At 39.7% G+C, this 27,239-nt stretch overlaps 1 protein-coding gene across 3 annotated transcripts in view; it reads right to left on the bottom strand.

The window, feature by feature from the left end:
- rubcn (rubicon autophagy regulator) overlaps positions 1-27,239 on the bottom strand; it is a 56,631-nt gene that overhangs the window by 2,221 nt on the left and 27,171 nt on the right. For 2 of the 3 annotated variants that reach the window (XM_078563994.1, XM_078563996.1), the window contains 11 exons: positions 25,373-25,577; positions 23,885-23,983; positions 21,766-21,840; positions 18,481-18,541; positions 11,094-11,226; positions 10,544-10,689; positions 10,361-10,425; positions 9,657-9,895; positions 8,676-8,737; positions 5,351-5,504; positions 1,774-1,867 (listed from right to left, as the gene is read on the bottom strand). In XM_078563994.1, coding sequence (XP_078420120.1) covers positions 1,774-1,867; positions 5,351-5,504; positions 8,676-8,737; positions 9,657-9,895; positions 10,361-10,425; positions 10,544-10,689; positions 11,094-11,226; positions 18,481-18,541; positions 21,766-21,840; positions 23,885-23,983; positions 25,373-25,577 — 1,333 coding nt within the window. The remainder of the gene's footprint in view (positions 1-1,773; positions 1,868-5,350; positions 5,505-8,675; positions 8,738-9,656; positions 9,896-10,360; positions 10,426-10,543; positions 10,690-11,093; positions 11,227-18,480; positions 18,542-21,765; positions 21,841-23,884; positions 23,984-25,372; positions 25,578-27,239) is intronic. The other variant, XM_078563995.1, reaches the window with a different exon arrangement.

Genomic DNA, 27,239 nt, shown 5'->3' with positions numbered 1-27,239 from the left:
CAAGGTGGGGGCAGCCACAGGAGCTTGGAGGTGAGAAAGGCATGGATGAGTGTTTCAGGAAAAGGACTGATGCAGGGGTAGAGGCAGGCAATGTTACTGAGGTGGAAATAGACATTGTTGTAGGGAGTATGGGGTTGAAAGCTTGTCATGGGGTCACATAGGACAACGAGAATGCAAACATTCTGATACAAGTAGAGATAGTGGCCTGGGAAGAGAACGGCATCAGTGGCGGTGACCCAAGATAGTGTCCTAGGCCCAGCCATCTTCAATGATCTTTCCTCCATCATAAGGTCAGAAGTTGGAAGGTTCACTGATGATTGCAGTGTTGAGTATCATTTCCAAACCCTCAAATACCAAAGCAGCCTGCGCACAAATGCAGCGAGACCTGAGCAACATTCAGCTTTAGTCTGATAAGTGGCAAGTAACATTCATGCCACACAAGTGCCAGTCAATTACCATCTCCAATAATAATCTAACCATTGCTGCTTGACATTCAACAGCATTCCATTGCTGAAACCCCACCATAAATATCTTGGGGGGTTGTAATTGACCAGAAATTGAACTGGACTGCCATATAAATACTGTGGCAACAAGAGCAGGTCAGACGCTGGAAATTATGGCAAGTAACTCACCTCCTGACTCTCTAAAGCCTGCCCACCATCTACAAGGCACAAGTCAGAAGTGTGATGGAATACCCTCCATTTGCCTGGATGAGTGCAGCTCCAACAACGACCATGAAGCTTGACACCATCCAGGACAAAACAGCCCATTTGATCAGAAGCCCATTCATGACCTTAAAATATTCACTCCCTCCACTAACAGCGTGCAGTGGCAGCAGTGTCTATTACCTACAAGGCACACTATAACAACTTGTCAAGCCTCCTTTGATAGCACCTTCCAAATGCGCTACCTCTACCACCTAGAAGGTCAAGGACAGCAGATACATGGGAACAATATCATCTGCAAGTCCCCCTGCAAGTCACACACCACCGTGACATGGAACTCTGTATTTATTCTTTCACTGTTGCTGGGTCAAAAGCCTAAACTCCCTTTCTGAGAGCACTGTGCATGTACCTACACTACAATGACTGCAGCTCACCACCACTTTCTCAAGGGAAATCAGGGATGGGCAATAAATTTTGGCCTTTCCAGCGATGCTCACATCCCACGAATGATTATGAAAAAAGAATACTTCAGTCTGTCCAAAGTTTAATGTAGGAAATTGTTGTTCATCAAACGATGTTGGACAAGTAGTCTGACACCACAGAAGTAGAAGGTGGGGGGTCAAGAGAGGTAGTACAGAAATTTGTAGAAGCTGACCCAGTATCTTTGGATAATGTGGCCAAGGGAAGCATACCGGATAGGAGGAAGTAAGGAGGCTGAGGAGAGAACTTTGGAGCAAAGTAACAAAAAGGAAAAAAAAAAAGGTGGTATAATTGGGTGACAGGAAGAACAGGTGGGAATGGCTCCAAGAGAATTAAGGAAAAAAAAGGTCATGGATTGAGATCCAGAACAGAATTTTTTTTACAAAGTAAATATACTACCTCTCAAAAAAAAGGTCCATGGAAAATTAAGTGTTGATATGTGACAGTTGGTTTTGTGTTTTTTTTACACTGGGCACAAAAACAAGCAGCTACAGCATAAATAGGGTATGAAGATAAATATATATATATATATAGTATATGTTAAATTATGAAAATACTATTGAGATTTGAAGACACTACACAGTAGGGTCTGTTTTTGTTCATCTTGGTGCAACTTCAAAATACTCACCTTCACATCGTTTACATTTGTGCAGTTCAAAAGGGAAGATGATATCAGCACCATCACCACAGAATTCACAGATGAAGCCTTTAGCCTGACAAAGCTGAGTAAAAAACAGACCAGTTATATTAATTCTTTTTAAAACAGTGCTCTATTACAACAGGAATTCACTCTAAAAGCAGCGGTTTGTGAGTCAGCCAAGCGGTCACCATTAGACGAATATAAGGTGATTAATAACTAAAGCAGTGTTTCTCATTGCAAGGCCTGTGAGCCAGTGGCGGCTCCTGCTCTGGCACCACCTCCAACCAGGGTCTGAAGAACAGAGTGCAATGGATCCGAGTGCTGAGGTCCCGGGGAGCAGAGGTGAGGCTGGCTGCGAGGTCCGGGAGTGAGCTGCTGTGGAGCATAGCCCCAGGTTGTTTGGGGGGGGGGGGGAAGAGTAATGGGGTGCTGGCGAGGGGACAAGAGTGCAAGTACGGGAGTGAGGAATGAGCGTGTGCGCAGGAGTGAGAGTGAGTGAGAAATGAATGAGTCAGTGTGCACGCACAAGTGAGTGAGAGAGCACATGTGTGTGTGACAGAGAGAGTGCGTGCGCAGGAGTGAGAGAGTGTGCGTGAGTGAGAGGGGGTGTGCTTGTGAGTGGGGGGCGGGTGGGGAGGGGAAGAGGGAGAGGGCACGCGCATGTGTGGGAGTGAGGAGTGTCTGCGTGTATATGTGGACTCAGAAGTTTACAGCACAGGAGGCCACCATTCAACCCATCGTGTCCACGCCAGTAAACAAAGATCTGACTGCACTAATCCCATTTTCCAGTGCTTGGCCTATAGCCCTGGACGCTATGGCAACACAAGTGAATTTCTAAATATTTCCTAAATGTTACGAGTTTCTGACTCAGCCACCCTTTCATGCAGTGAGTTCCATCTTCCCACCATCCTCTGGGTGAAAAAGATTCTCAACTCCCCTCTTAGCCTTCTACCTCTTACTTTAAATCTACACTCCCTGGTTATTGACTGCTCTACTAATGGAAAAGTGCCTTCCTATCCACACCTCTCAATCTTATACACCTCTCAACCATCACTGCTCCAAGGAAAACCTAACCTACCCAATCATTCCTTGTAGCTCAGACCCTCCAGCCCAGGCTGCATCCTCGTAAATCTCTTCTGCACCCTCTCCAGCGCAATCACATCCTTCCTATAATGTGGTGACTAGAACTGCATACAGTACTCCAGTTGTGGCCTAACCAGCGTTTTATACAGTTCCAGCATAACCTCCCTGCTCTTGTATTCTATGCCTCGGCCAATAAAGACATTCCTGTATCCAGGAAACGGGCCTGTTTCTTCAGGAGTGAGTCAATCCTGACAACGGCCTCTACCCAGGGGGTGCCACCTGGCATTTCGATGCAGTTGGCTACTAGAGTGTTCAAGGGGCAGCCATCATCACAGTAGGATGTGGCGTACAGGAGTGTGCCAACAGCTCACCGGGAGAGAGAAGCACATTCTGCAGGTAAATCCCTTTCACTGAGGCGAGGCCAAGTCAGTCAACTTCAAGCCTGCATTGCCCCAGAAAGCACAATGTATTCAGCTTTTCGATTAATGTCCTTTCTTCCTTTGTGTCATTGCAAGCTGCATCGAATTAGGCAATGGCCTCTATTATAGCAGTCAATGTGGCTCTCACATTGCAGGTTTTTTTTGCTAAAGTTGCCCTTGCTTTTGTAATTTGTCTGATGCTTTAGTTCAGTGATCTTCACTTTTATTCAAGCATGTAGGAAACTTAAGATACATCATAATCGGTTCCATATTTCAATGCAAACGTACAAGACTTCAAAGCCCTGGGAGAAATTCACACTTCCCTGTTTCCACACTGGCAATGAATGAAATTACACAGTTTGCCAGCTTTGAATTGAACTCTCAGGGGAGGATCTTCCAGTTGGCGAGCAGGGGCGGGGCCAGCTCGCCGACGCGTAAAATGGTGCGGGATGACATCGGGCGGAACTCCCAATGTCACCCCACGTCATTTCCATTTTCAGGTTGGCAGGGGCGCAGCCAAATCAGCTGTGCACCTGCTGACCTGTCAACGGCCTATTGAGGCCATTTGAAAAGTAATTATCATTAATGGACCTGCCCACCCAACCCTAGGGTTAGCGGGCAGGCAGGGAGCCATGGTGGGCTTAAGGAAAAGCATGAAACCTCATCCACAGGCAGGATGAGGTTTCATGAGGGTCTTGAAATATTTAATGAAGGTTTCAGTAAAAGTGATGGACATGTCCCAACTCATGTGACAGTATCACATGAGGGGGCATGTCAGGGAAATCTTACTATCATTAGTTTAACATTTTATAATTTGGAGCCAATCTCCCTGTGGCAGCACTTAGCCTCAGGGAGATCAGTGCACTCTTTCGCGCACATGCGCGAAAGCGCACACTCTCAGCTAAGGGAATTTCCCCCACCCGCACAGGGAGCGCATAGCCTTAATTGGCCCACCCACACAAAATGGCGGCGTGCCCCTAATCGGGGGTGCCGGTCGGAGGTGCGCCTGCACTTCCCCCCCAATAGGGGGGGATAACTTTTCCCATGATAAAGTAGGAGCAGTGCATCATCACTGAAATCTTCACTCCTATACAGGATTTATTGGATTGCCACAATTCAACTTGTTCAGAGCTTAAGAGTCATGCAAATGAAGAACAGGATGGAAGAAGCAAAACAAAAAAAAAAGCAAATGAAAATAAAAAAGGGTAGAAATTACCCTGTGATTTTTAGAAAATGTTAACATGACAGAATGAAAGACTGGAATTTACCATTCTTATAAAGTCATTATCCCAAACAAGTTAAATGCTTCAAAACAACAAACACAAAAATTCCAGTTAAAACTTTAATTCATGAAAAATAACCCACCAACTAATTTCACCTTCAAAGTATCTGCTTCCTTTAGATAGAAATGAGTCATTTACAATCCTCTCCAATATGGAGAGATTCTTCCAATCCACTTACTGGAGTCTCATCAAATAGCATTGCTGAGAATTGATAAAATACTAACAATTCAATCTCCTAGATTTGAATATTGACTTGTATTGTGATTCTTAATTGCAGAAACTGTTAATGAGAAGACAATGCAACTTTGTGGAATAGTAGATTTCTACAAACTAAAGCCATAGATAATATTGTGGATCATGAAACTACTTGCCCCAGTTACTCGAGCTCAAAATCAAAATCTTACGTAGCAGCTGCATTAAGAGAAAGAAAACTTTGAAGTCAAACCGTTAATCAAATAAGATGTAATCCATTCATGGGCAGTAAAATCTCACCATTGAAGAAAACAATAAAACCAGAACACCTTGGAAGTCAGTTTCCAGATGGATGGAAGGGTTCATACGGTACACCATAAGTTTATAAGTATTTAAAATGAAAGCAGCACTTATCTCTCTCAATCAACCATGTGGAATGTATAAACCCTCATGTGTAACATCTTTTGGATGCATCATGTCCTTATTTATACTACTGTGTATGCTTATGCTGTAAAACTACATAATGTAAATGTTATCGCCTTGCTGATTTACACTGGATGTCATAATGTAAGTTTATTTTGTACATACCATGCATTTCTCCACATGTGCTGCACCTAATTTCACCAGTTCTTTCAACCTTCCAGCCAATTCCCCTTTCTTTACAGCAGTGAGATCATTTAGTGAATATAGATGATGATCCTCAGTCAGATGACCTGGTTCTGTGTCAAAGTTATCCAGGAGACTACAAAAGAAGCACATTACAATATTCTACAATTGAGATTAAAAACCTGATTACCCAGGCAAAAAAAAAGTGTCACATGCTCCAACAATAATTAATATTGGGTATTTTAGGAGTTGCTATTCGCTCAGCAGCTATCCATATTGCTTTAGCTCAGTCATTATGACATGATATCCCCAATGTAAAATTATATGTAGTCTCAGCACATAAAATTATTGTATTAATACAAAAGCTGAATAGATCTCAATTAAAAAGCAAGCACATCAATAAAGTTGATGACTGTGATTTTAGCAAAATTTATAGAGGAAACCATTTCTTAAGTACAATCTCCAACTGAGTGTTTTAACTATGAATGGTAATGGAGAACTGCTGCCTATAATATTCCATTGGTGGAGAAGGAGAAGAGTGCAGTTGCTTGGTGCATTCCATTAATTTAAAGGAAAATCTCTCCAAAATCCAAGTGTTGTAACCTCCCAGATGCATGCCCATCTCTTACAACTTCCTTATCGAATCTCTCCGATCAGATTTCTCTTTCTCCCACAGGATCAAAACAGCCCGGAGTCATGAATGACAACTTCTGAGACAAAAATAGCACATTATTCCTACTCCTCCTCTCTGCAGTCTTTGACACAGGTGACCAACATCCTACTCCTCCAATGTCTCAACTCTGTTCTTGAAGATTGCCTCCCTTTCCTAATTGCTAGTTAACATAATTGTTAAAATACTTGACAATTCATAGTCAACTTCAGGTGAAGAATGTCGTTACTACAGTCCCTACCATTTACACTGTCCCCACTTATTCCAGACAGCCACCAGGCATCAGGAAAATGGTGCCAATCAATTGCCATCACCACTGATGCCAATTATAAAGGCATTGCTTAAAACATAGAAAGCATGCCAACTGCTTAGGCTTCAAACAGCAGTTTTCACCTCTTTAAAGTGCAAATACCTATCATTTCACCCTTTCAGGCAGACCCATCATCGTCAGAAACTTGTGGCCTACAATTGCTATTTAAAGACTAGAAGTGAAACTGACCAGATTCTGCATCCCCATTCAGCCAGAAAAAATAATCCCTTAAATGATTGTTTGGGCATTGCATCCAGCACTCCTTTGGTCTGCAAAGTGCAGGCCATGCGGTAGCAAATTTTAAAAGTGTATTCAAAATGAATAAAGAATGGGTGGACTAAGTGTTCATTCAATTCAACATAAATTTGCATCTAAAAATGCTAACTCGCTAATAACTGACATTTTGATAATCCATTACACAGGTACAACAGTCTGCTGCTTCATGTTGAATATAGAGTCATCTGGAATCTGGTTCATCAATCCTATTTCGAAAGTGCGGCTGTTTTGCCACAAATTAATTTTTCTACAGGTGCGAGACAGCTCACAGCTCTCGCTGTCTTTCACCTTCCAATTATCGCCCTCATCTAAGGGTGAACTTATGCTGGGGTATTTTCATAGAACTGGACAGCACAGGAAGCTATCTGGCCCATGATGCCTGTCTTGGCTCTTTGGCTAATTTGATACCCAATTAGTCACACTCCCGAGCTTTTTAACTGACAGCCCTGCAACTTCATCCCTCTTCAAGTATTTATCCAATTTCCTTTTGAATGTTACTATTGAATCTGCTTCTGCCACCCTTTCAGGCAGTGCATTCCAGGTCATCATAACTCTAAATAAAAAAATCTCATCTCTCCTCTGGTTTTTTTGACCACTTAACTCAAATGTCTCCCTACAGTCTCCCTGCCTGTAGAAATAGTTTCTCCCTACTTACTCCATTAAAACCCCTCAATTTGAGCATCTCAATGAAATCTCTCCTTAATCTTCGCTGCAGAATAATCCCAGCTTCTCTCGTCTATATAGCTTTAGGTCTCTCATTCCTGATCCCTTTTTCAAGGCTTTGGCATCCTTACTAAAGTGTGGTGTCCACTTTAGAAAGGATGCCAAAGTATGGACAACAACAAACTTCGACCATCTCATTCTAGTTACCATTCTTCAAGTGCTGAATTCTCCAATGCCCAATTTCTCTTATCTAGAGCAACCAACGGAGGTGAAAGCAAGCTCAGCAACCTTAACCAGACTGTCCAAAAAAAGGCAAACATGTCAGTGTAAATTGCCAAATAATCTGGAATTGTGTTAAAACAAAGGTGAACTTGAACATTGAGGGGACAGGGCAGCCCAAGAAATTTCAGAATATATCTACAAAATTCAGATTTTTGATTGAATCTTTTCCTGGGGTCAAAATCTTTGAGAAAATCAGACTGCAAATTGATAGACTGCATGAATCACCACAAGTGTCCATATTGGATTGGATGATGAAGAAGCAATGAGGGTACGTTTTCTGAGCACCTTGCCCATTGGTGTGCGCACACATGGCTTTCAGTCGATTGAAGTGAAATAAATTTATGAAAATTGTGGGCAATATCCTTAGGATTTTCCAATACATGCTGATAGTGAGCAAGATCCCTCTCCATAGGTGAGGACTCAGAAAATCTACATATGGCATCTTCCCACACTCCATCTTACAGGCAGGAGTTCTCCACAACACAAAAAGGAGAGAATGATGTTCGTGCATTAATTACTGAAACTGTAAACCTTGCTAGAAACACAGTCTGTCACTGGCTTTAACAGTTTTAACTCATCTTAAGGATAGATGCAACCAAGCACATTGCAGAGGTTGCGTCAATATCAACTGTCCAACACCATTAAATTTAGAGGATTTAAGGAAGTTACAACAATGTTGAGGCATAGAAGATTAGCAAACAAGTTTAGCTTTAAAGAAATACTCCGAGTTGGAATTAAGAAAAACAAGTGCTAGTTGGCAATAGATAACTAATGGCCATTTCTGAATAATTTTTCAAGTGATGCACAACATCAGTATTCAAAGTAAATGGAACCTACGTGGCATATCGTCTGAAATAATTTTTTGATGGCAGAAAGAAATTCCAAATATGGGAGAGTTTGACATCTTGTTACCGATTGCAATAATTCATATTTAGTTAAGTTTGAATTTCCAGCCTGGGATACTCAAATGCAATACTTTATTACTACCAAGCCAGTAGCAGCATCACAATCAATCTTCACTCTCTTCCCTTTATGCCCTATTTCACAGAAGTGCTATGAAAATGAGAAACAAAAGAATCACTTTTTTTCACAAAAATCTAACTCACTGTTTTGCCAGCCGGCATGTTTTGAATAAGTTTTTCATGTGAACTAGTTGGAGTCTCAGCATCTGAAAACGTTTTCAAAAATAGAATATGATTTAATGTACATTTATGACATTTTAGTATTTTTTGAAAAAACACAGCTTGGGGGAAAGCTTCAATTTTGATGTTCCTTGTAGAAAACTACAGATTAAAGTTTTTGGCAGCCACATCAGTTATGGGTTTTTAAACACTTTTCCCACTATGATTATAATTTGATTTAACAATTTTCACATCCTCGGATAATACGAAGTCAATTTAAAAAAAAAAATCGCAGGATTGTTTCAGTTACAGGTATTGCTAGATACTTTATGAAATATGGTGCGAAAAAATTCTTATACAATACTTGGACCCTAAAAGCTGTAGCTAATGAATAAAATATATTTGTTATTTTAATCACTGGGTGGAACAAATGTAATAGTTGAAAATAATTTTTCATATAAATGAATTGATCAATAATCTGGGAAGCAGTATTAAAGAATCATAGAACACTACAGCACAGAAGGATGCTATTCAGCCCATCGAACCTGTGCAGGCTCTCTGGAAGGAGCTGTCGAATTAGTCCCATTCCCATGCTCTTTCTCCGTTGCCCTGCAAATCTTTCTTTTCCAGTATTTATCCAATTCCCTTTTGAATGTTACTATTGAGGCAGTGCATTCCAGATCACAAAAACTCGCTGCATAAAAAAATTCACTTAATCTTCCCTCTGGTTCATTTCCCAATTACAATAAATCGGTGCCCTTTGTTCTTAGATGTTTTAAAAACTTAATTAGAATACTAACTATAACGCTAAAATAAATACCATATTGGTGGCATTACAACAATAAGTGCAGTCAGTCCACAGACACTGCAATTGTGCCACTCTCACATCAGGAAAGCTGCATATCCTAATCGTTGGAATTATCTATTTTACAGTCCTAATAAGGAAAATGACTTAGAAATGCTTACATGGACTTGATCCAGAGCCTTCACCTTTCGATACAAAACATGGTTAATGTCCTGAACGTTGAAGAGTGGATCATTCCATATTTTATTCAGCAAATCCTTGGAAAAGTTACTGACATAATACTTGCTGAAGTCCCATTTCCGCAATATCCGGCTTGGAACCACTGACTGGACATTCTCATGACAGCACTGACAGAAATATTTCCCCAGATATTCACAATACCGCAGTCTCTTTATGTAGTCTGGAAGGAAAAGGAGAAGTAGTTTGCAAATTTAGGAGCTGTTGGGAAAGAATATGTTCACAACAGAATGGCATCATAACTCCACTGTATAAAATGACTTAAAGAAAATGAGAATTCACATTCATCTAGATGTATCTTTTTTTGGAGGACATGGCTCACTCTTCTTCCTCTTAAATAACGAATGACTCATTGTCAATAATGTTTGAACAAACAATTTGCTTTTCAGCCTCCAGTGGTATCCTTTTTAAAATCGAACACTATGATGCACAAGACTGTGGCTTGCCAACAAACCTACTCCCCATTCGCTTTGCATCCAGTAACTCAGAAGTGCGTCAGCATTATGCCAGATTTTTATTGTTTTCTAAATAAATCATATTTCAACCATTATTGAGAAACAGGTTACTGAATATGCAAGTGCAAGCAGAACTTGATCACCACATTGCTAACTTCCTGAACATCGCTTACCTGGCTCCACTCGGATACCACATCCTGCGCAGCGGTAATTTTGTTTGGCAACAATCACCTTTCTCCTTTAATGACAAAAACATCATCTCATCATATACAGTCTCAACTTACATTCATATATAAAAAAAAACAGCAATCAAGTAGAAAAAGTTTAGCCAGGTTGGTTTGTGTGTAAAAGCTTACTTGGGCGACGGGTGAATGTTGAAGATTATTTGTGGCCGAGGTGGTGCCCATTCTAAATTTCCTCGCACTCTAATTCGTAGTTTGTAAATATCAGCATGCTCACCATCATCAGGAGACACCGGAAAAGAGTCTGGAATTGGCAAAAGCTATAAGAAAGTTAACTTTATGTAGAACTAGAATCTAGCATCAGCTAAATTTGCTAAAAGTAACAAAATCGAAAGTGCTACTTGAGAGGGCAGGGGAAAGAGCACATTGGTTGGAGAAGGTAACATTTGAAATTCTGAATGATCAACAGTGTACTTTGGTGACTTGATGATCTACTAATTTCCATTAAACACCAGGAGTCCCTTCTGCAAAATGAATAACCAAGCTACCACTGCTTTTAATGTTTAAATATAGCAAGCCTGGTTATTTCATTTTAGGATAAGAAATTTTTCAGGTTCCTGTATTCTAAAACCATTTGTTTCATTTAATAGTGATTCCCAAGCTACTAGTCATCACATCAAGTTTCTCTACAATTGCAAGGTGGCAAACTAAATTTAATTCCTACCTTCTGAGGAGCATCATGCTCTGGAACCAACCAATCCAGCTCAGAGGCAGCAGGAAGCTGCATCCCCTCAAACTGCTTCAAAAGACCCATGGCAACAGCCTCAGCTGAGTTTGAATGAAGGAATGAGAATGAACTGCAACACAAATAAATATACAAATTACCACATTGTTTTTTTTTAAACCTGAAATCTCAACATTTAAAAGATTTCTGAAGATCTTAAATATTTGTTCAGAAGAAAAGTAATATTTTGCTGCAATAAAAACCCGCACATGTTCAAATAACTTTTTATATTGAAGCTGCAAAACTAGAGCAAGAATCTTGAACATGCCATTCTATCTACACTATTAAACAACTGGGTAGGCACAGGTATCCTCTTCTAGCAAACTTTCTCATGGAGTCATTGTCATTACAACACAAAAAGGAGCCATTCGGCCCACTGAGTTGAGAGCAGCTTCTGTAGAACATTCATGTCAGCTCCATTCTCCCACTCTATCCCCTTATTTCCCTCAGGTGCCCATCCAATTTCCTTTTGAAATCATTCATCATCTCCGCTTCCACCACCCTCATGGGCAGAGAGTTCCAGGTCATTACCACTTGCCCCCCTGCATCCCTTGCCCAAAACCTTAAATCTGTGTCCCCTAGTCCTTGTAGCATCAGCTAATGAGAACAGCTTTACTTTGTCTGCCATAGCTAAGCCTGTCATAATCTTGTACACCTCTATCAAATTGCCTCTCAATCTCCTTTGCTCCAAGGAAAAGGACTCCAGCTTCTCCAACCTAACCTTGTAGCTAAAATTTCTTATCACTGGAACCATTCTGGTAAATCTCCTCTAAACCATCTCAAGGACCTCACGTCCTTCCCAAATTGATCGAAATAGTAAAAGTGAATCAAGAACTGAATACAAAACTCTAGTTCTGACCTAACTAGAGCTTTATGAAGGTTAAACATAATTTACCTGCTTTTGTACTCAATACTTAAGAAACCCAAGACCTCATATGCTTTGCTAACTACTTTTTCCAATATGTCCTGTCACCTTCGAAGATCTATGTACAAGAACCCCCAAGTCCCTGCCTCCCTGTACAATCTTAGAACTGTGTCATTAAGTCTATATTGCCCCTCTCGATCCATTCTGTCAAAATGCGCCATGTCACACTTTTCTGAATTAAATTGCAGCTGCCACTTGTCTGCCCATTCCGCTAGGTTATGTCCTGCTGCAGTTGATCAATACCATCTCACTGTTTGCCACTCCAAGTTTGGTATCATTGGCAACTTTTGAAATTTTACTCATATTCCAATATTAAAGTCATTCAAATATAATCAATAAAAAAAGCAATGATCCCAGCACTGATCCTTGGTGAATGTTTTTTTCAGACTGAAGGACGGTAGATAGTGATTTTTTAAAAACTTCATTTTAAGGGTTGTGGGTGTCTCTGGCTTGTCCAGCATTTACTGCCCATCCCTAATTGACTTAAAGAAGGCAGCTCACCAACCACTTTCTCAAGGGCAATTAGGGATGGGCAATAAATGCTGGATGAGCCAGCGATGCCCACATCCCATAAAATTAAGTTTTTAACAAAACCACTGTCTACCGTCCTCCAGTCTGAAAAAAAAATAATTTACCATGAATGACTATTGTCTGTCCTTAAGTATTTTTTAATCCAAGCTGACACTGATTGTTGTATTCCATGAGCTTCAATTTGTAACCAGTCTTTTATGTAGTACTTTGTCAAACGCATTCTTAAAATCCATACAGACATCATCCATTGCTTTCCCTTCATCAACATTTTCTGGTACTTAATCAAAAGATTCAGTTAGATTAATACAAATCCGTGCTGGATCTTAATTAACTCAAACCTCTCTAAGTGCCTGTTGATTTTTTACCTGATTATCATTTCCAAAACCTTACCACCACTGATGTTAAATTGACCAGACTATAGTCACGAAGGATGTCCTTATACCCCTACATGAAAAAGGGTGTCATAATTGCCACTATCCAATCCTCTGGCAGCTCCCCCACATCTAGGGAATATTGGGGGATTATGGCAAGACCTTCAGCTATCACCATCCCCAATTTCCTAGCAACCTGGGATGCAAGCCATTTGGACCAGGCAACTTATCCACTAAAGACAGCCAGCCTTTCCAACACACTCTGCCTATCAGTTTTCACTGATCCATTACCTGTACCAAAATTCGCTTCTACTAGTATTTTGTCAGCGTTCTCTTCCTTAGTAAACACCAATGTCAAGTACTCATCAACTATTCTAGCCTTTTCCTTTGCCTCTAAGCATACATCATTTTGTCCCTGATAGAAACCATCCCACCTCTTACTAACTGCTTACTATTTACATGCTGGTGGAAGATTTTTGGGTACCCCTTTTCGGTTAACTGCCATTCTATTCCCATACACTTCTCTGTACCAGTGTCATTTTCTTCTTCACTTCCGTTTTCAACTTATTGTATTTTGCCTGGCCCTTGCTTGAAAAGGGCATCTGACATGCATCATACGCCTGCTTGTTTTTTTGTTTCATCATGTTTTCTATCTCCCTCTTCATCTCTGGGCCCTGGCTTGGGTTCCCCTACCTTTCACTCTTGTTGAAATGTATCTAGCCTGTATCTGAAACATCATCTCCACCCACTGTTCTGTTCCAGGTTTTCCTGTCAGTCTTTGGTTCCATTTTACTCTGGCTAGATCCTCTCTCAACCCATTGAAGTTACCCCTCTTTCAACTTAGATGTTCTATTTTAGATTGTTCCTTGCTCTTCTCCATTATTGGTTGAAACTTTATGATCGTTTATGATACAACGATCACTCTTCTGTCACAGACATTTGATCCACTTGCCCCACCTCATTCCCTAGCACCAGATCCAGAAATGCCTTCTTCCTAATTGAACCATGAACATACTGGTCAAGGAAATTCTCTTGAACACGTTTCATAAATTCCTCCCCCTCCTTTAGTCCAACACTATTCCAATCAATGCTTGGATAAAGTTCTTTAATATTATTGATTTGCTCCTCCATCTCACTTTTCCACGATTGAAGCCTAGGGAATATCCCCAGTAGCATGATCATACCCTTTCTGCTTATCCCCTCAAGGACATCCAAGGGCTTGACAGGGTAGGTGTTAAGATGTTTCCACTAGTGGGGGAAACTAGGGAAACTCAAACTAGGGAACGTAGTTACAGAATAGGGGGACACTCATTTAAAGCTGAGATGCGAAGGAATTTCTTCTCTCGGAGGGTAGTGAATGTCTAGAATTCTCTATGCCAGAGAGTTGTGGAGGCAAGATCAGTGAAAGTATTTAAAGAGGTAGATAGATTTTTGAAATATCGGGGAATTGAGGGTGATGAGGAGCTGGCACGAAAGAGGAGCTGAGGCCTGGGGCAGATCAGCCGTGATTTTATTGAATGGTGGGGCAGGCTTGAGGGGCCAAATGGCCTACTCCTGCTCCTATTTCTTATGTTCTTTCCCACACTACAATGTCTTCCCTAATTAGTAATGTCACCCCACCTCCCTTTTTTCCTTCCTGACCTTTTCTGAACACTTTGTATCCATGAATATTAAGTGCCCAGTCCTCACTATTTTAAGTCATATTTCCATCATTGCCATTACATCATGTTCCCATCTGGCTATTTGTGCTTGTAGTTCACTAATCTTATTCAGCATGCTGTTCACATTTATAGATTCTAAACCTGTCCTTGTATTCCTTCGTAGTCTGCTCCTATCTAATATGGTACTACTTCTTTCTCTAGTATCCAACACACTCACTTTATGCACTTTATTCCTCTTTTCTGCTTCTATATGCTGGTGCCCATCCTCTTGCCAATTTAGTTTAAACCCTATCCACTGCACTAGTGAAGCTCCCTACAAGGACACTGGTCCCTTGTTGAAGTGCAGTCCATCTCTTTTGAATAGGTGCCTCCTGCCCCAGAACTGGCCTCAATGCTCCAAGAATTTAAAGCCCTCCCTCCTGCACTATACTTAAAACCACACATTATTCCTTTCTATTTTCTTATTTCTAATCTTGCCAGCATGCAGCACTGTGAGTAATCAGGGGTTACTACCTTTTAAATGCTACTTTTTAAACTTCCTCTCCAGCACCTGAAAATCTGAACATAGGACCTTAACACCTGCTCTCTCTCATTGGTACCAACATGGCTCATTGGTACCACTTCTGACTTTCTCTCTTCCCCGCAACCCCATCCCTTTCATAATATTCTGCACCCTCTCCATGATGCCCTTCACCCTGGCACCAGGGGACAGCACACCATGCAGGACTTATGGTGATCGTTACAGAAATGCTCTGTGTCCCCCTGACAATGGAATCTCCTATAATGACTGCATTTCTATGCTTTGCTGTTTCCTGTGTAGTCCCTTGGCCATTGGTGCTCAGGTCTGAATTGCATTCCTTCAAGGTGTCATCACTCCCAGCAGTCTCCAATGTTGAGTACTGGTTTGAGAGTGGCACAGACCCCAAAGTCTTCTTCACTTCCTGCTCTTTCAGAAGGCCACCCATCTACTATCCTGAACTCTCTCTGCCTGTGGGGTGATCACCTCCTGGAACATATGACCTGGGAAATGCTCAACCTCCCTGATGTCTACAGTTAAATCAGCGGTGTACATTTTTAAATGACATCACTTGTAACTACAGGACCATTTTATTCCGTTTCTCGAGGCTTTGCCTGTTCTGCCAGAAAGTCAAAGCCATTAACTACCCATTTGTGGCAAGTTAGTTTTCAGTCTAAATTCAGCTGCTCCTCTGTTCAGCAGCTTCATAGAAAACTTATAACTGGGATTTGATCTTGTGAATTTTATTCCTGTATGGAACATTGCTTCAATTTTAATTCATATATTTGCAATATTTTGCAGTACAGGTTTGTCTCCTTGAGCATTTTCTACCAACTTGCAGCTCATTGCAGCCTTGCAGATTTTCAAGCCCAACTCCAAAGATATTGAAATTTATTTTGTTGCCCTCAATAGAAAACAGACCTAAACGATGAGGACCAGTGAATAATTTTCCTTTTAACAAAAAGGTCTGTTTTTACCTTGACTGTTGATTATATTATTAGTTTTAATTTGTAATTAGCACGTAATGACTGAATTCTTGAAATAATATGTTTTATTTATATCAGAACAATACTCTCTTGTGGCCCCCAGTTCACCATTTCCTAGTTTATGGGCTGAGGTGGGTGGTGTTAAACAGGTGGAATTAGGTTCTCTTAGTTATTGAGAGGAGCTGGGCTCGGAAGCTTATCTTAAGAATGACCGGGATGTTGAGATGGCCAAGAAGCAGAATGGAGTCATTAACATGATGGGGATCCAGGACAAGGCTTCGATCCTCCCAAAGTTTATCTGGAACAAATTGCAGTTCATCCAAGACTGGGTGCCAGACAAGCAGTTTGACAGCACAGGCAGAGTAGGGAACCAGAGAACTGGTGGAGAGGTAAAGCTAAGAATCATCAGCATACCATAGGACTATAGTAAAGTTACGATGCAGAAAGAGGCCATTCGGCCCATCGTGTCTGTGCAAGACCAAAAAAAACCAGCTACTCATTTTAAATCCCATTTTCCAGCCCCTGGTCTATAGCCTTGCAGGTTACAGCACTTCCAGTGCAGATCCAGGTACCTTTCAAATGAGTTGAGCGTTTCAGCTTCAATCACCAATTTAGGCAGTGAATTCCTGACGCCCATCACCCTGTGAATGAAAAGGTTTTTCCTCATGTCCCCTCTAATCCTTCTACCAATCAACTTAAATCTATGCCTTCTGGTAATTGACCCCTCAGCTAGGGGGAAAACAGGTCTTTCCTGTCTGCCCTATCTAGCCTCCTCAATTTTGTACATCTCAATTGGGTCAACACTTAGCCTCCTCTGTTTTAAGGAAAACAACTCTAGCCTATACAATCTCTCCTTATAGCTGCAAATTTCAAGCCCTGGCGACATTCTGGTAAATTCCCTCTGTACTCTCTCCAGAGCAATTATGTCCTTTCTGTAATGTGGTGACCAGAACTGTACACAAAATGCCAGCTGTGGCCTGAATCCTATACAGTTCTATCATTATATGCCTGCTTTTGTATTCAATACCTTGTCCAATAATGGAAAGCATTCCATATGCTTTCTTGGCCACCTTATCCACCTGTCCTGCACCTTCAGGAACCCGTGGACATGTGCTCCAAGGTTTCTCACTTCCTCAACCTCTCTCAATAATTTCTTGTTTATTGAGCATTACCTTGCATTGTTTGCCCTCCCCAAATCCATCACCTCACCTTTTTAGATTAAATTCTATTTGCCACTTTTCTGCCCAGTCAACCAAACCATTGATATCTTTCTGGAGACAGCAGCTATCCCTCTTCACTATCAACTACATGGCCAATTTTTGCATCACCTGCAAATTTCCCAATCATGCCTCCCACATTTAAGTCCAAATCATTAATATATACAACAAACAGCAAGGGCCCCAACACTGAGGCCTGTGGAACACCACTGGAAAACGCTTCCCATTCGCAAAAGCATCCATCGACCATTATCCTTTGTTTCCTGTCGATGAGTCAATTTTGGATCCAACTCACCACCTTCCAGTCTGCCACGTGGAACCTTGTCAAATGCCTTACTAAAATCCATGTAGACAACATCCACTGCACTAGCCTCATCAATCCTCCTACTTAGTTCCTCAAAAAATTCCATTCAGCAAGGGGCACACGTGGAGACAGGTGGCTATGCCTGAGTGAGAAGGACGCGTGGATATTGACTGTGTGTGTGGTGTTGTCAAAAAGTAGCAAATAGTGAGGAAGAGAAGGGATCCAGGATAAATCCTTGAGGAGCTCCCACAGGAATAGTGTGGGCTGAAACGAGAAGCTACTGGCAGAGATAATCTGGCTATGATGGAACCGGTAAGGGTGAAAACAGGGAAGAGAAGTCACACCTAGGGACATATGGAGAAGATACGTCAGAAGAGAATGGTGTGAGCAACGGACAAACATCGTTTAAAACAATGTTTGCCAGTTAGACAAGCAATGCAAAAAAAATTGATAATAGTACTATAGCAAATATCTTAAACTGCAAATCTATGTTATTTCTGTGGTGTGTAACCTCAACAAAATTAAATCAGGGAGGGTGCACTATATCATGCAACAATCGCACTCCCACCCCACCTTTGGATTATTGGTTCATAATTTGCCTTACAATGTTTTCCCTAGTTTTGGTGGGAATGGTTACAATTCTTCAAACCTGCTGACCTAATCAATGGAAATTAAAATTGACAGATTTTATAACCAACAGTGAAGGTGAAATTTATTACCTAAAAGTGCAATTCACATCAAGCATATATAGATTTTATATATGGTTAAACTCTCCAAGTGAAAACTTTGATACTACAGTTTTTACTTAGTCTTACATGGACTCAGAGTTCATCGCCGACTTACTCCTTGAAGCCAAACTCCTTCTAATATCTGCATCTGGAAAACAAAACAACACACAGCTCTCAAGATATTCCTTAAGGACCACAACCTGAACTCAAAAGGATATTTCCAAAGTTTGAAGGAACCATTCCACTACTAATACAGCATGCCTAACAGATTAAAAAAAGCTTCTGCAAATACAGATCCTGATTTTCAGAGTGCTAATAGGCAAGGCAAAAGTGGACTTTACTGCATGTAAACCCAAAAATGCAATTTACAACCTGCAACTCATTTCAAACAAAACCAATGGATTAACGATACTGAAATTTGAACAGCACAATGAACTTGGGGGTCTAAATATCTGATCAAAGAACAGTAGGGCACATGCTTACGCCTGTTACTTCCTACAATGAGTTTCCAACAGGACCAGGGGATATTGGAGTGGGAGGGGGGTGGTGGTGGGGGAAGAAATCATTGCACAATTCCTAGTAGCCAATGATAGTGTGGCACTGGTTGAAGCCTTAAGTGTCACTTGTCTTTCACTTTAGCCAAGGAGGGGAAAAAAAAATGTACCTAAACTAAAATCATAACTATTTTAAACAGTAATTCAAATGAACAATAGTGACTGTCCAGTATCATGATCAATTTTATGCAATGTTATGCTAATGGAGGTGGGCAATAAATGCTGGTCCAGCCAGCAAAGCCCACATCCTCTAAATGAATAAAAAAAAAGTTATTGCGCTTTTGTCAGGTTTGTTTTGATACAAAAAGGTGAGATTTCATCCACATAGCGAACATTGAATGAGACAATTTTTTTTCCACTATATAGACAACACATCTTGCAAACTGCTCATTTAAAAGTTTAAGTGTAAATGTCATTTAGGTAACATTTATAAAAGTCCACGTGACCAACAGACAGTTAAAGCTCAACAACACTTAACAAATGAGCTGCATCAGTTTCTTTATAATTAAGAGAAAAGAAGTTATGTTTTGTTGAGTTTCATCATCTGTAATCATTGGCACACGTTTGAAAAACTACATAAAATAACTTTTGTGAACAGGAATAAGTTGTGCTAAGGGATTCTACAGTAAAAATCAAACTCATGGAACACGAAAACGTAGACATTTAGCTAGCCCTGGAACTGTACTCAAAAAGCAGATGAAACGTGGCAACATTTTATACTCAGCAACAAACCTAACCACCAAATTTAACAATGGACGCAGATTAAATCCAGTTAAAAATGGAGAACACTAAGACAGCACAATACTTGCAAAAGGACCATTCCTTAGAACACTGCTAGCAGTTTAAACTGTGTCAGGTAGTGGAATAAAAAGTCAAAAGTTCTTAAGCACAAGAAATAGCACCTTTTCAAATAAAAAGAAAGTTAATGCTAATTATGAGCCAGGGTTGGAAAAAAGAAAGCAAGTTTCACCACTTTTATAACCCTAATTAATTGTATTCGCTCTTATAGGGAGGCTCACAAGACTGCAGAATGAGCAGAGGCCAGGATTGGTCACTGTAGTGATCTGCCAACATGACAGAATTCACAAGTATTCTGCCCTTTAACCCAAGTCTCAGGCCAATTTGCAAAATGCCAAAGGAAGAGATCTTAACCCTATGTATGAGGGCTGTGCAATAAATGTGCCAAATACTAGAATGCTTTCCCAATACATCAGACCAGACAAACTCAAATGGCAACTGGTCTATTGATAATCTTACTGGTCTTGGTCTAGCAGATCAGTTAATTCGGAGTTCTGACATGGCTGTACACAAGAATTCACAGCACTTATTTTCAAACGTACTTTTCATTATTAGTGTCAGTTTAGCTTATTTAGCCAACATCCCCCTCAGAGATGATAATTATATGAAAATGGAAGGGAACATTAAGGAGAGTAACTCTAATTTATTAACTGCACAGCCATATAATAGTGTAAAGATCAGATTTTTCCAACCCCAAGTAATAAACAGACTGTTTACTTTTCTAAAGGAAAGGTCCTTTCTGGAGCCTAACTACAACAAAAACCAACACAAAACAAAGAACCAGAGAACTCCAGGGAGAGCTGCAGACTTTGACTACAAATTTGCTGGAGCAAAAAAAAACAAGTTTATCAATAAACACAACATTCAAGAGCACCAATAACTGCACCGAGTTAGATGATCTTGGTTGGGATAGCATTGAAAAGTACAACTGGCCTCAATGCCTCCAGATTAGGAGAAAGGAAAATCAACCAATTAGGGATCCTCCTTCCAAAATGCAATGAGATCTCATTTCCAGAAACTTGTAGAAAGTGATTCTAGAGTTGCAATTGATTCAGCTGTAAATAACCTGCTACTTGATATGATGGCAACACATGATAAATGACCACTTGGACATGGGCTACTGACACCTATGGAACTTTATTCCAATTAAAGCTGCTGTGTTAAAGAGGTGGGAAAATTAAGGTAGAAAATCAGTGGAAACAAAAAAAGGGATCTTCGCTCACAAAATACAAGTGTTTTTGTGGACCTTCAGGACTTGATTTAAGAGCTTGACCTTTGATGAACTTGTATTTGAGTACACAAAACAATGTTTCAATAACAAATCGCTTTTTTAAAAAAAATGTTTTTTTTCTCCTCTCTGATTTCTCTCCTGTGCTATCAGCCTGCTTAAAGGCCTTTTCCATTGCTGCTTTTGGCTGCTGACATGCAACAGTTGACCAGGGACAACTTTCAACCAGCCCTCTGGGTCTCAATCATTCTGCTCCCATGTGGGGAAGCACTTGGTTTCACCAACAGCAGCAGGAATCTCAGAAACTAGACACTCATGCGTACTATGCATTAAATACAAATATTTTCGAAAGAAAGCTTTCCTTCAAATTTAGAAAAGTAAAACAGTCTCCTGATCCTTTTGTCTGAAATGCAAGGAGTACACTGGAACAATCCCTTTTCATCTTTGATAGGATGCAGGCCTCACCTGTCTGATGCCTGCGAAGGATTCAGTATTTCTTTTAGCACTAAATTGGTCTCACATGTCACATTAATTGCTGTTAATGACAATTTTTTTGGGAAATTTTGAAATGACAAAGTTTGACAAGCGTACAATAAGTCTTGCATCTTTGTGTTAGGGGTTCATTGAAAATTGGTTTTAAACACCAGAAAATAAATGAGCGAAAATAAAATTAGAAAATTAGACAAAATTATAAAAAGCCTATTGCTAGCAGACTCAGCTCTCCCTGAAGTACTGTGGAAATCAAGCATTGGGAACATAAATCAGACAACATCTAAATCACTCATGAAATACCTGAAAACAATGATGCCATTGATGCTGAGAGCCCATTCGCTGACATGTGAATGAGGTTTGACTCATCAATACAATCTGTATGACACAGTGATAATAAGATTCACATCATTTTAACGGCTTTTCCCAGCAGCGGTTGTTAAGAGCAGTAGTATGCAGGCAGGCTGGCAGTAAAGCCCTGCCTAATGAAGCTAAAAGTAAACTAAAACTACCGCTCTAATACTTATCCATTTAATAGTCAAATGTGCTGAATTAAAAATATAATGACTTTAATGGAAAAATAAAAACAGAATTTACATCTTAAGGGAATGCTCAACAGTAGAACTTTCAAAATAAAAGCACAATACTTTGAGAGGCATTAGAAGATTTCTTTCCTCAAAATGTTGTCTACTAATGATTGCTGAACAGATCAACTAAAACAGATTTGAGACAGTCTCAAGTGTGACACTTCTTCAAACATGCCATTTGATGGAGTGAGGGAAGAGAACAGAAGGGATATAATAAAACAGATGACCTCTTGTTGCGTTGCAGATGTCAAACTGTGAAATCACTATTTTCAGACTGCAGTAACGATTATACCAATACATAGATATTTAATGTACAGTAAGCTAGATTTTCTTTATGTCACATTTAATACCAATCAGCTGCAATAATTTTATGTTTATGAAGCCACAAAAAATTAACAGTAGTTAAGGTCCAGGTAGTTAGATAAGTGTTATTAATTATGTTAAACCACAGCAGATGGTACAAACTTTGTAAAAATTATGATCACTATGACCTTCTGCATATGCCTCTTTTATTAAAGGAGTACAGGTAGAGAAAGAACTGTGACCAATGTCAGAATGGTCTCCATTGCGTATCTTGTCAAGCAAGAGCAGGTCAATTTGGGGAACGGGAAAAAGGAGGATAAATTGATATTTTGATGTACATTACAAAATTGGATAGAGTCTATTTCTAGACTCCTGGATGCTTTGCTGCAGATTGGACAGAATAAAAATATAATTGATATAGGCAGCTTGCAGACTTCTGGTATTTAACTTCAGCATGTGATGCTGCTTTAGGATAGTTAAAAAGTTATTCCCTTCTATTTTTTCTGGTTGGTTTCGAATTTGCTCTTAACACCTGCATTCTTGGCATTTTCTTTGACATTCTCTCTTCCCTCATATTTGGAGCGCTCATACAGCATAGACTTTGCAACATGCCTGAAGTGAGAGCATTTGACCCTTTTTCTCGGTAAAAAAATTCTATTTTAAAGCATCTACCTCTCGATAAGCTTAGACAATTCAAGTTTTAAAACAAAGTTGATTCTTTAATGCAAATATGGTTATTTTGAATTTCCCATTCAAAATATCTTTACAAGTGGAGACAGTTGACAATGTATAGCAAAGACAGTATCAAGTCCAAACAGAATGATAAGAAACGTTCTAGATAAAGCAACCAATGATAGTCAAATTGGCTACAGTCCCCCTGTAGAGTGATGATAATGTCCTTTGCTTGATGCGTTTGTCTTAAACAGTGATGACTCCTTCAAAAAGCATGTAATCGCACTGAAATATAGCAGAACACTAAAAGCTGCTTTCAGTATTCAGAATGCAAACTTATAAAAGGTGACGTTAACAGAATTGAATTTATTTTCATTGAGATAACACAGATACAAGATCCAAGGTTCTGAAATGTTTAAAATGAAAGTTCCCCAACTTGAGCACATTCTTCAATAAAGGTTGCGTGCAATTTTAGAGAGACAATAATAAGAATTCCCTTTGCTCTCCCTTGCAAAGTGCTAGCTATGTGAACTAAATGCCGAAGGTAATTAATTCACAAGCTATGTATCTACCAATAATGATTGCAGGTATATATTAAGAAACTAGACATAGCTTATGAAATGCTCTACATACTGTCACTACTAGAATGTCATTTGTGAAATAATTAGTAAAACTCCAAGTTATCATAAATCAGAGTTTTGGTCTTACAATTTTTATCCTAGGTTACTCACCTTTCTCAAAATTAAATAGTTGAAGAAAATCCAGGATAGTGCAATTGTATATAATCAACTGAAAAGCAGCTACATAAGCAAAATGAACTTTTACTGTTCCACAATCTGCTCTTTTGCCTCTGACAATACCTTTTAACTCAAATTCATCCACTCCATCAGTAGATCCAGAATCTGATAGTGGTGCAGAATCATGAGAACTGATAGGGGACCCACTCTCTGTGGTGCAGGCTGTGGAGGAGAAAACATTTTTGTAAAAATTTAGCATTTTACTAGGGGTTTATTTAGCAATTGAACTGAATAGAAAGTTAAGAAATACGCAGATAACACCCATGATGAATTAACTCAGCATAGCTGAGTGGCAACATCACCTGAGTTAGAAGATCATGGTTCAAATGCCACTCAAGATTGCAGCACATAAACTAAGCTGTCACTACAGTGCAGCATTGAGGGACTGCTGTCTTTGGGATGAGATGTTAAGCCAAAATTCCATCTGCCCTGCTGGCAAAATACATACCAAAACACTATTCAAAGCTGCACGGGATTTTTCCCCACAGTCCTTATCAAATTTTATGCTTCAGGCAACATTACTTATAAATTAATGACTGGCCGCTTATATCATTACTATTTTAGGACTTTACTTCATACAAATTAGCTGCCATATTTTCCTGCATTGCAACAGTGATTCCATTTCACTAGCTGGAAAGCACTTTGGGATGTCCTGAGCTTGTGAAAAATGCTAAATCAATGCAAGTGTTTTCTTTTTTGCTTAAATGACAATAAAATCAGCATTTGTCTATTCACATTAGAAGAGTTACAGCCAGAACCTTTTTTGAAAAATAATCTGACAGTGTGACTCCAGATCACTCAGCATTAGATAATGTGATGGGGCTGAAGCATCATTAATTTCTAGAAATCCTTCTTCAAATTAGTACCACTTAGAATTCTTAACTACGAATTCTGTTTTTAAACTAGGAATTCTCTGCATTCTAATGTATCTGCAGATATTTCAATAATTTGAAGACCTCTAGAATTTTTGCAATTTACCATGATTTAAATCACATTTGAAGTATTATAAATCCAGACTCAATATTATCCAACTTCAATTTTTCTTCCTGAAGGTTTGTTCCAATTAAATTAATTTCTAATGTGTTTAATGTATCTGTTTAACCAATGGTATTATGTAATGGTGCAGGCTGTTAGACAGAATGGTTCCCTTTACCATTTTATGCATTTATATATGCACTCACTCCTAATTCATTGCTTTCACAGTTATTTGCTTCCATTCAGGGATGGCTCACTGATAAGGTCCACTTTTAGGAGTGGACAATGAATCATTTTGGCTCTGGGGTCATGCAACAAAGTTATTTAAAAAACTCCTCTCTACCAGGTTGGCATGGCAGTGGTCAGCCACCCTGCTAGGTTCTTTAAAGATAATGCACTTTACTATGCAACATCCCACCTACTCCTAAGGTGCCAACACCCATTTAATTAACAAAGGCAACTGCACTTTTCTCGGTCAGTGCTGGAAATTAAATTCACGTACCCATACCTACATTCTGCCACTTCAGCATACATCAGGACTGATTCAATATTCAAAGATTTATTATCCATACATACCGTCTGACTCAGTGCCCCTCATTCCAGGCAGAAGCTTTCTTGTACGGATCTGCTGCCGTCGAATACGGATCTTCTGTTTTAGTTCTCTTATTTCTTTGTCACTGTCCTCTTCATCATCATCCACCATTTGTTTCTTCATCAGATTGCACTTCATCAGTTCAATGGCAGCAATCAGTGATTCAGAGATACTAAAATGGGCATTCTCCTAAGTAAAGGGTTGAGTTTACATATCAATATATTTTGTAAATAAAATAGCACGGAGTGAGAAGAAAGGGGAAAATTAATGAGAACACCCCCACACTAAGGAGCTCTCACAAATTAGACTAAGATTATCCGAATGTGAACTTCGGACATCTTTACCGTTGATGAAATGAGAGTACTTGGTCAAACAGGTCAGTTCTAGGCCCTTGCACCTCAAAAAGAAAACAGTTCTTGTTAAGAGCTCAAAGCCAGGAAAGGGAGCTTCAGATCCTTTCTCCCTGTGCTCCCAAAGATAAGTAGCATATTAAGATTTTTTTTTAATATCAAGTTTACAATTTTAAGCATGAATCTTGCTTAGAGGAATACAAAATTTCATCTCAAGGGTCAAAAATGTTTTTCTGTTGAGTTTGGGTCAGGACTAGTCATCCTGCACCTTCTCCTTGCTTTTCTTAGCTCAGCATGGATACCCACACTATGGATGAAGAGGGACAGGCTAGCTTTATAATTTTCATATTCTTTCAAACCATATTTGACTGTTAAAAAAGCTTGTAGGTTAAGGACTGAATAGAGCAGTTAGTTGACTATCAAGTGACTAAAAACTTGGTCCATATTTCAATCTCTTTTTTAAAACGCCCTGAAAAAGGTCCATTGCATCTTCAGAGTGAATCTCTAGTAAACAAGATATTACGTTTAACATTTTGCTACCTGATGAACTTAAATTGTGAACCATGGAAAATGGAGGCATTAAAGAGTCAAACATGCCTGAAAACAAAACATGATTTTAGAATGAACTGATGTTAATCCTAAACCAAACCTTTTCACAGATTATAAAAATTTTCAGTGTTCTGTTTGTCATCACACAAGATAGCCGTGGAATTAGAAGAAAAAAAAAGACGCTGATCTGAAACAGAACAGGACCCAAACATAAACCTAACCCAAGCAGATGGGCTGAAAGTCTGCCTGAAAGACAGCTGTTAGACAGTTAAACTTGGCTTTGGATGGGCAAGAGCTCACAGAACAAAAGCAAAGCATGATTTACCATTGCTAATATAACTCTAAGCCCATCTAATAGCTAATGTTAGAAACTAAAGCATCATGCTATTGCAACAGAGAAAGTGTGTACAAATATTAGATCAGAGTAGAAAAAACTTCACAGCACCATTCAAACTGGGTGGTAGGTGGTCTGGGTGTGCTAAATTTGAGAGAAACAGAGTTTAAGAAAGATTTGGTGTGGGTTAATGAAAATAAAATAAGACAACAGGCAAGCGATTGTTAAATATGGCAAAAAAAAACTGACCAGGAATAAGCTGTGGTTCTCAAGAATTAACATAAATCAGGATTAAAAGAAAGTTAATCACTACAGCCCAATTTACTTCATCCTTAAAAAGGTTCCAGTGCACAAACACAAAAGTATAAATAAAAAATAAGAGAACAGAAACTGAAGACCCAGAGCAATGCTTCATATATTTATTGTTAAGGGAAGGCAGTGGCATAGTGGTACCGTCACTGGACTGGTATTCCAGAGACCCAGAGTAATGCTCTGGGGGCCTGGGTTCAAATCCCACCATGGCAGATAAAAATCTGTAATCGAAAATCTAATGGCGACCACAAAACCATTGGCGATTGTCGTAAAAACCCATCTGGTTCACTAATCCATCTGGCTCAC

This window comes from Cetorhinus maximus, chromosome 19 (assembly GCF_964194155.1).
Source record: "Cetorhinus maximus chromosome 19, sCetMax3.hap1.1, whole genome shotgun sequence".
In the NCBI taxonomy this organism is placed as follows: domain Eukaryota; kingdom Metazoa; phylum Chordata; class Chondrichthyes; order Lamniformes; family Cetorhinidae; genus Cetorhinus; species Cetorhinus maximus.
Note: the sequence above shows the minus strand (reverse complement) of the source record. Positions and strands in the feature narration are given on the sequence as shown.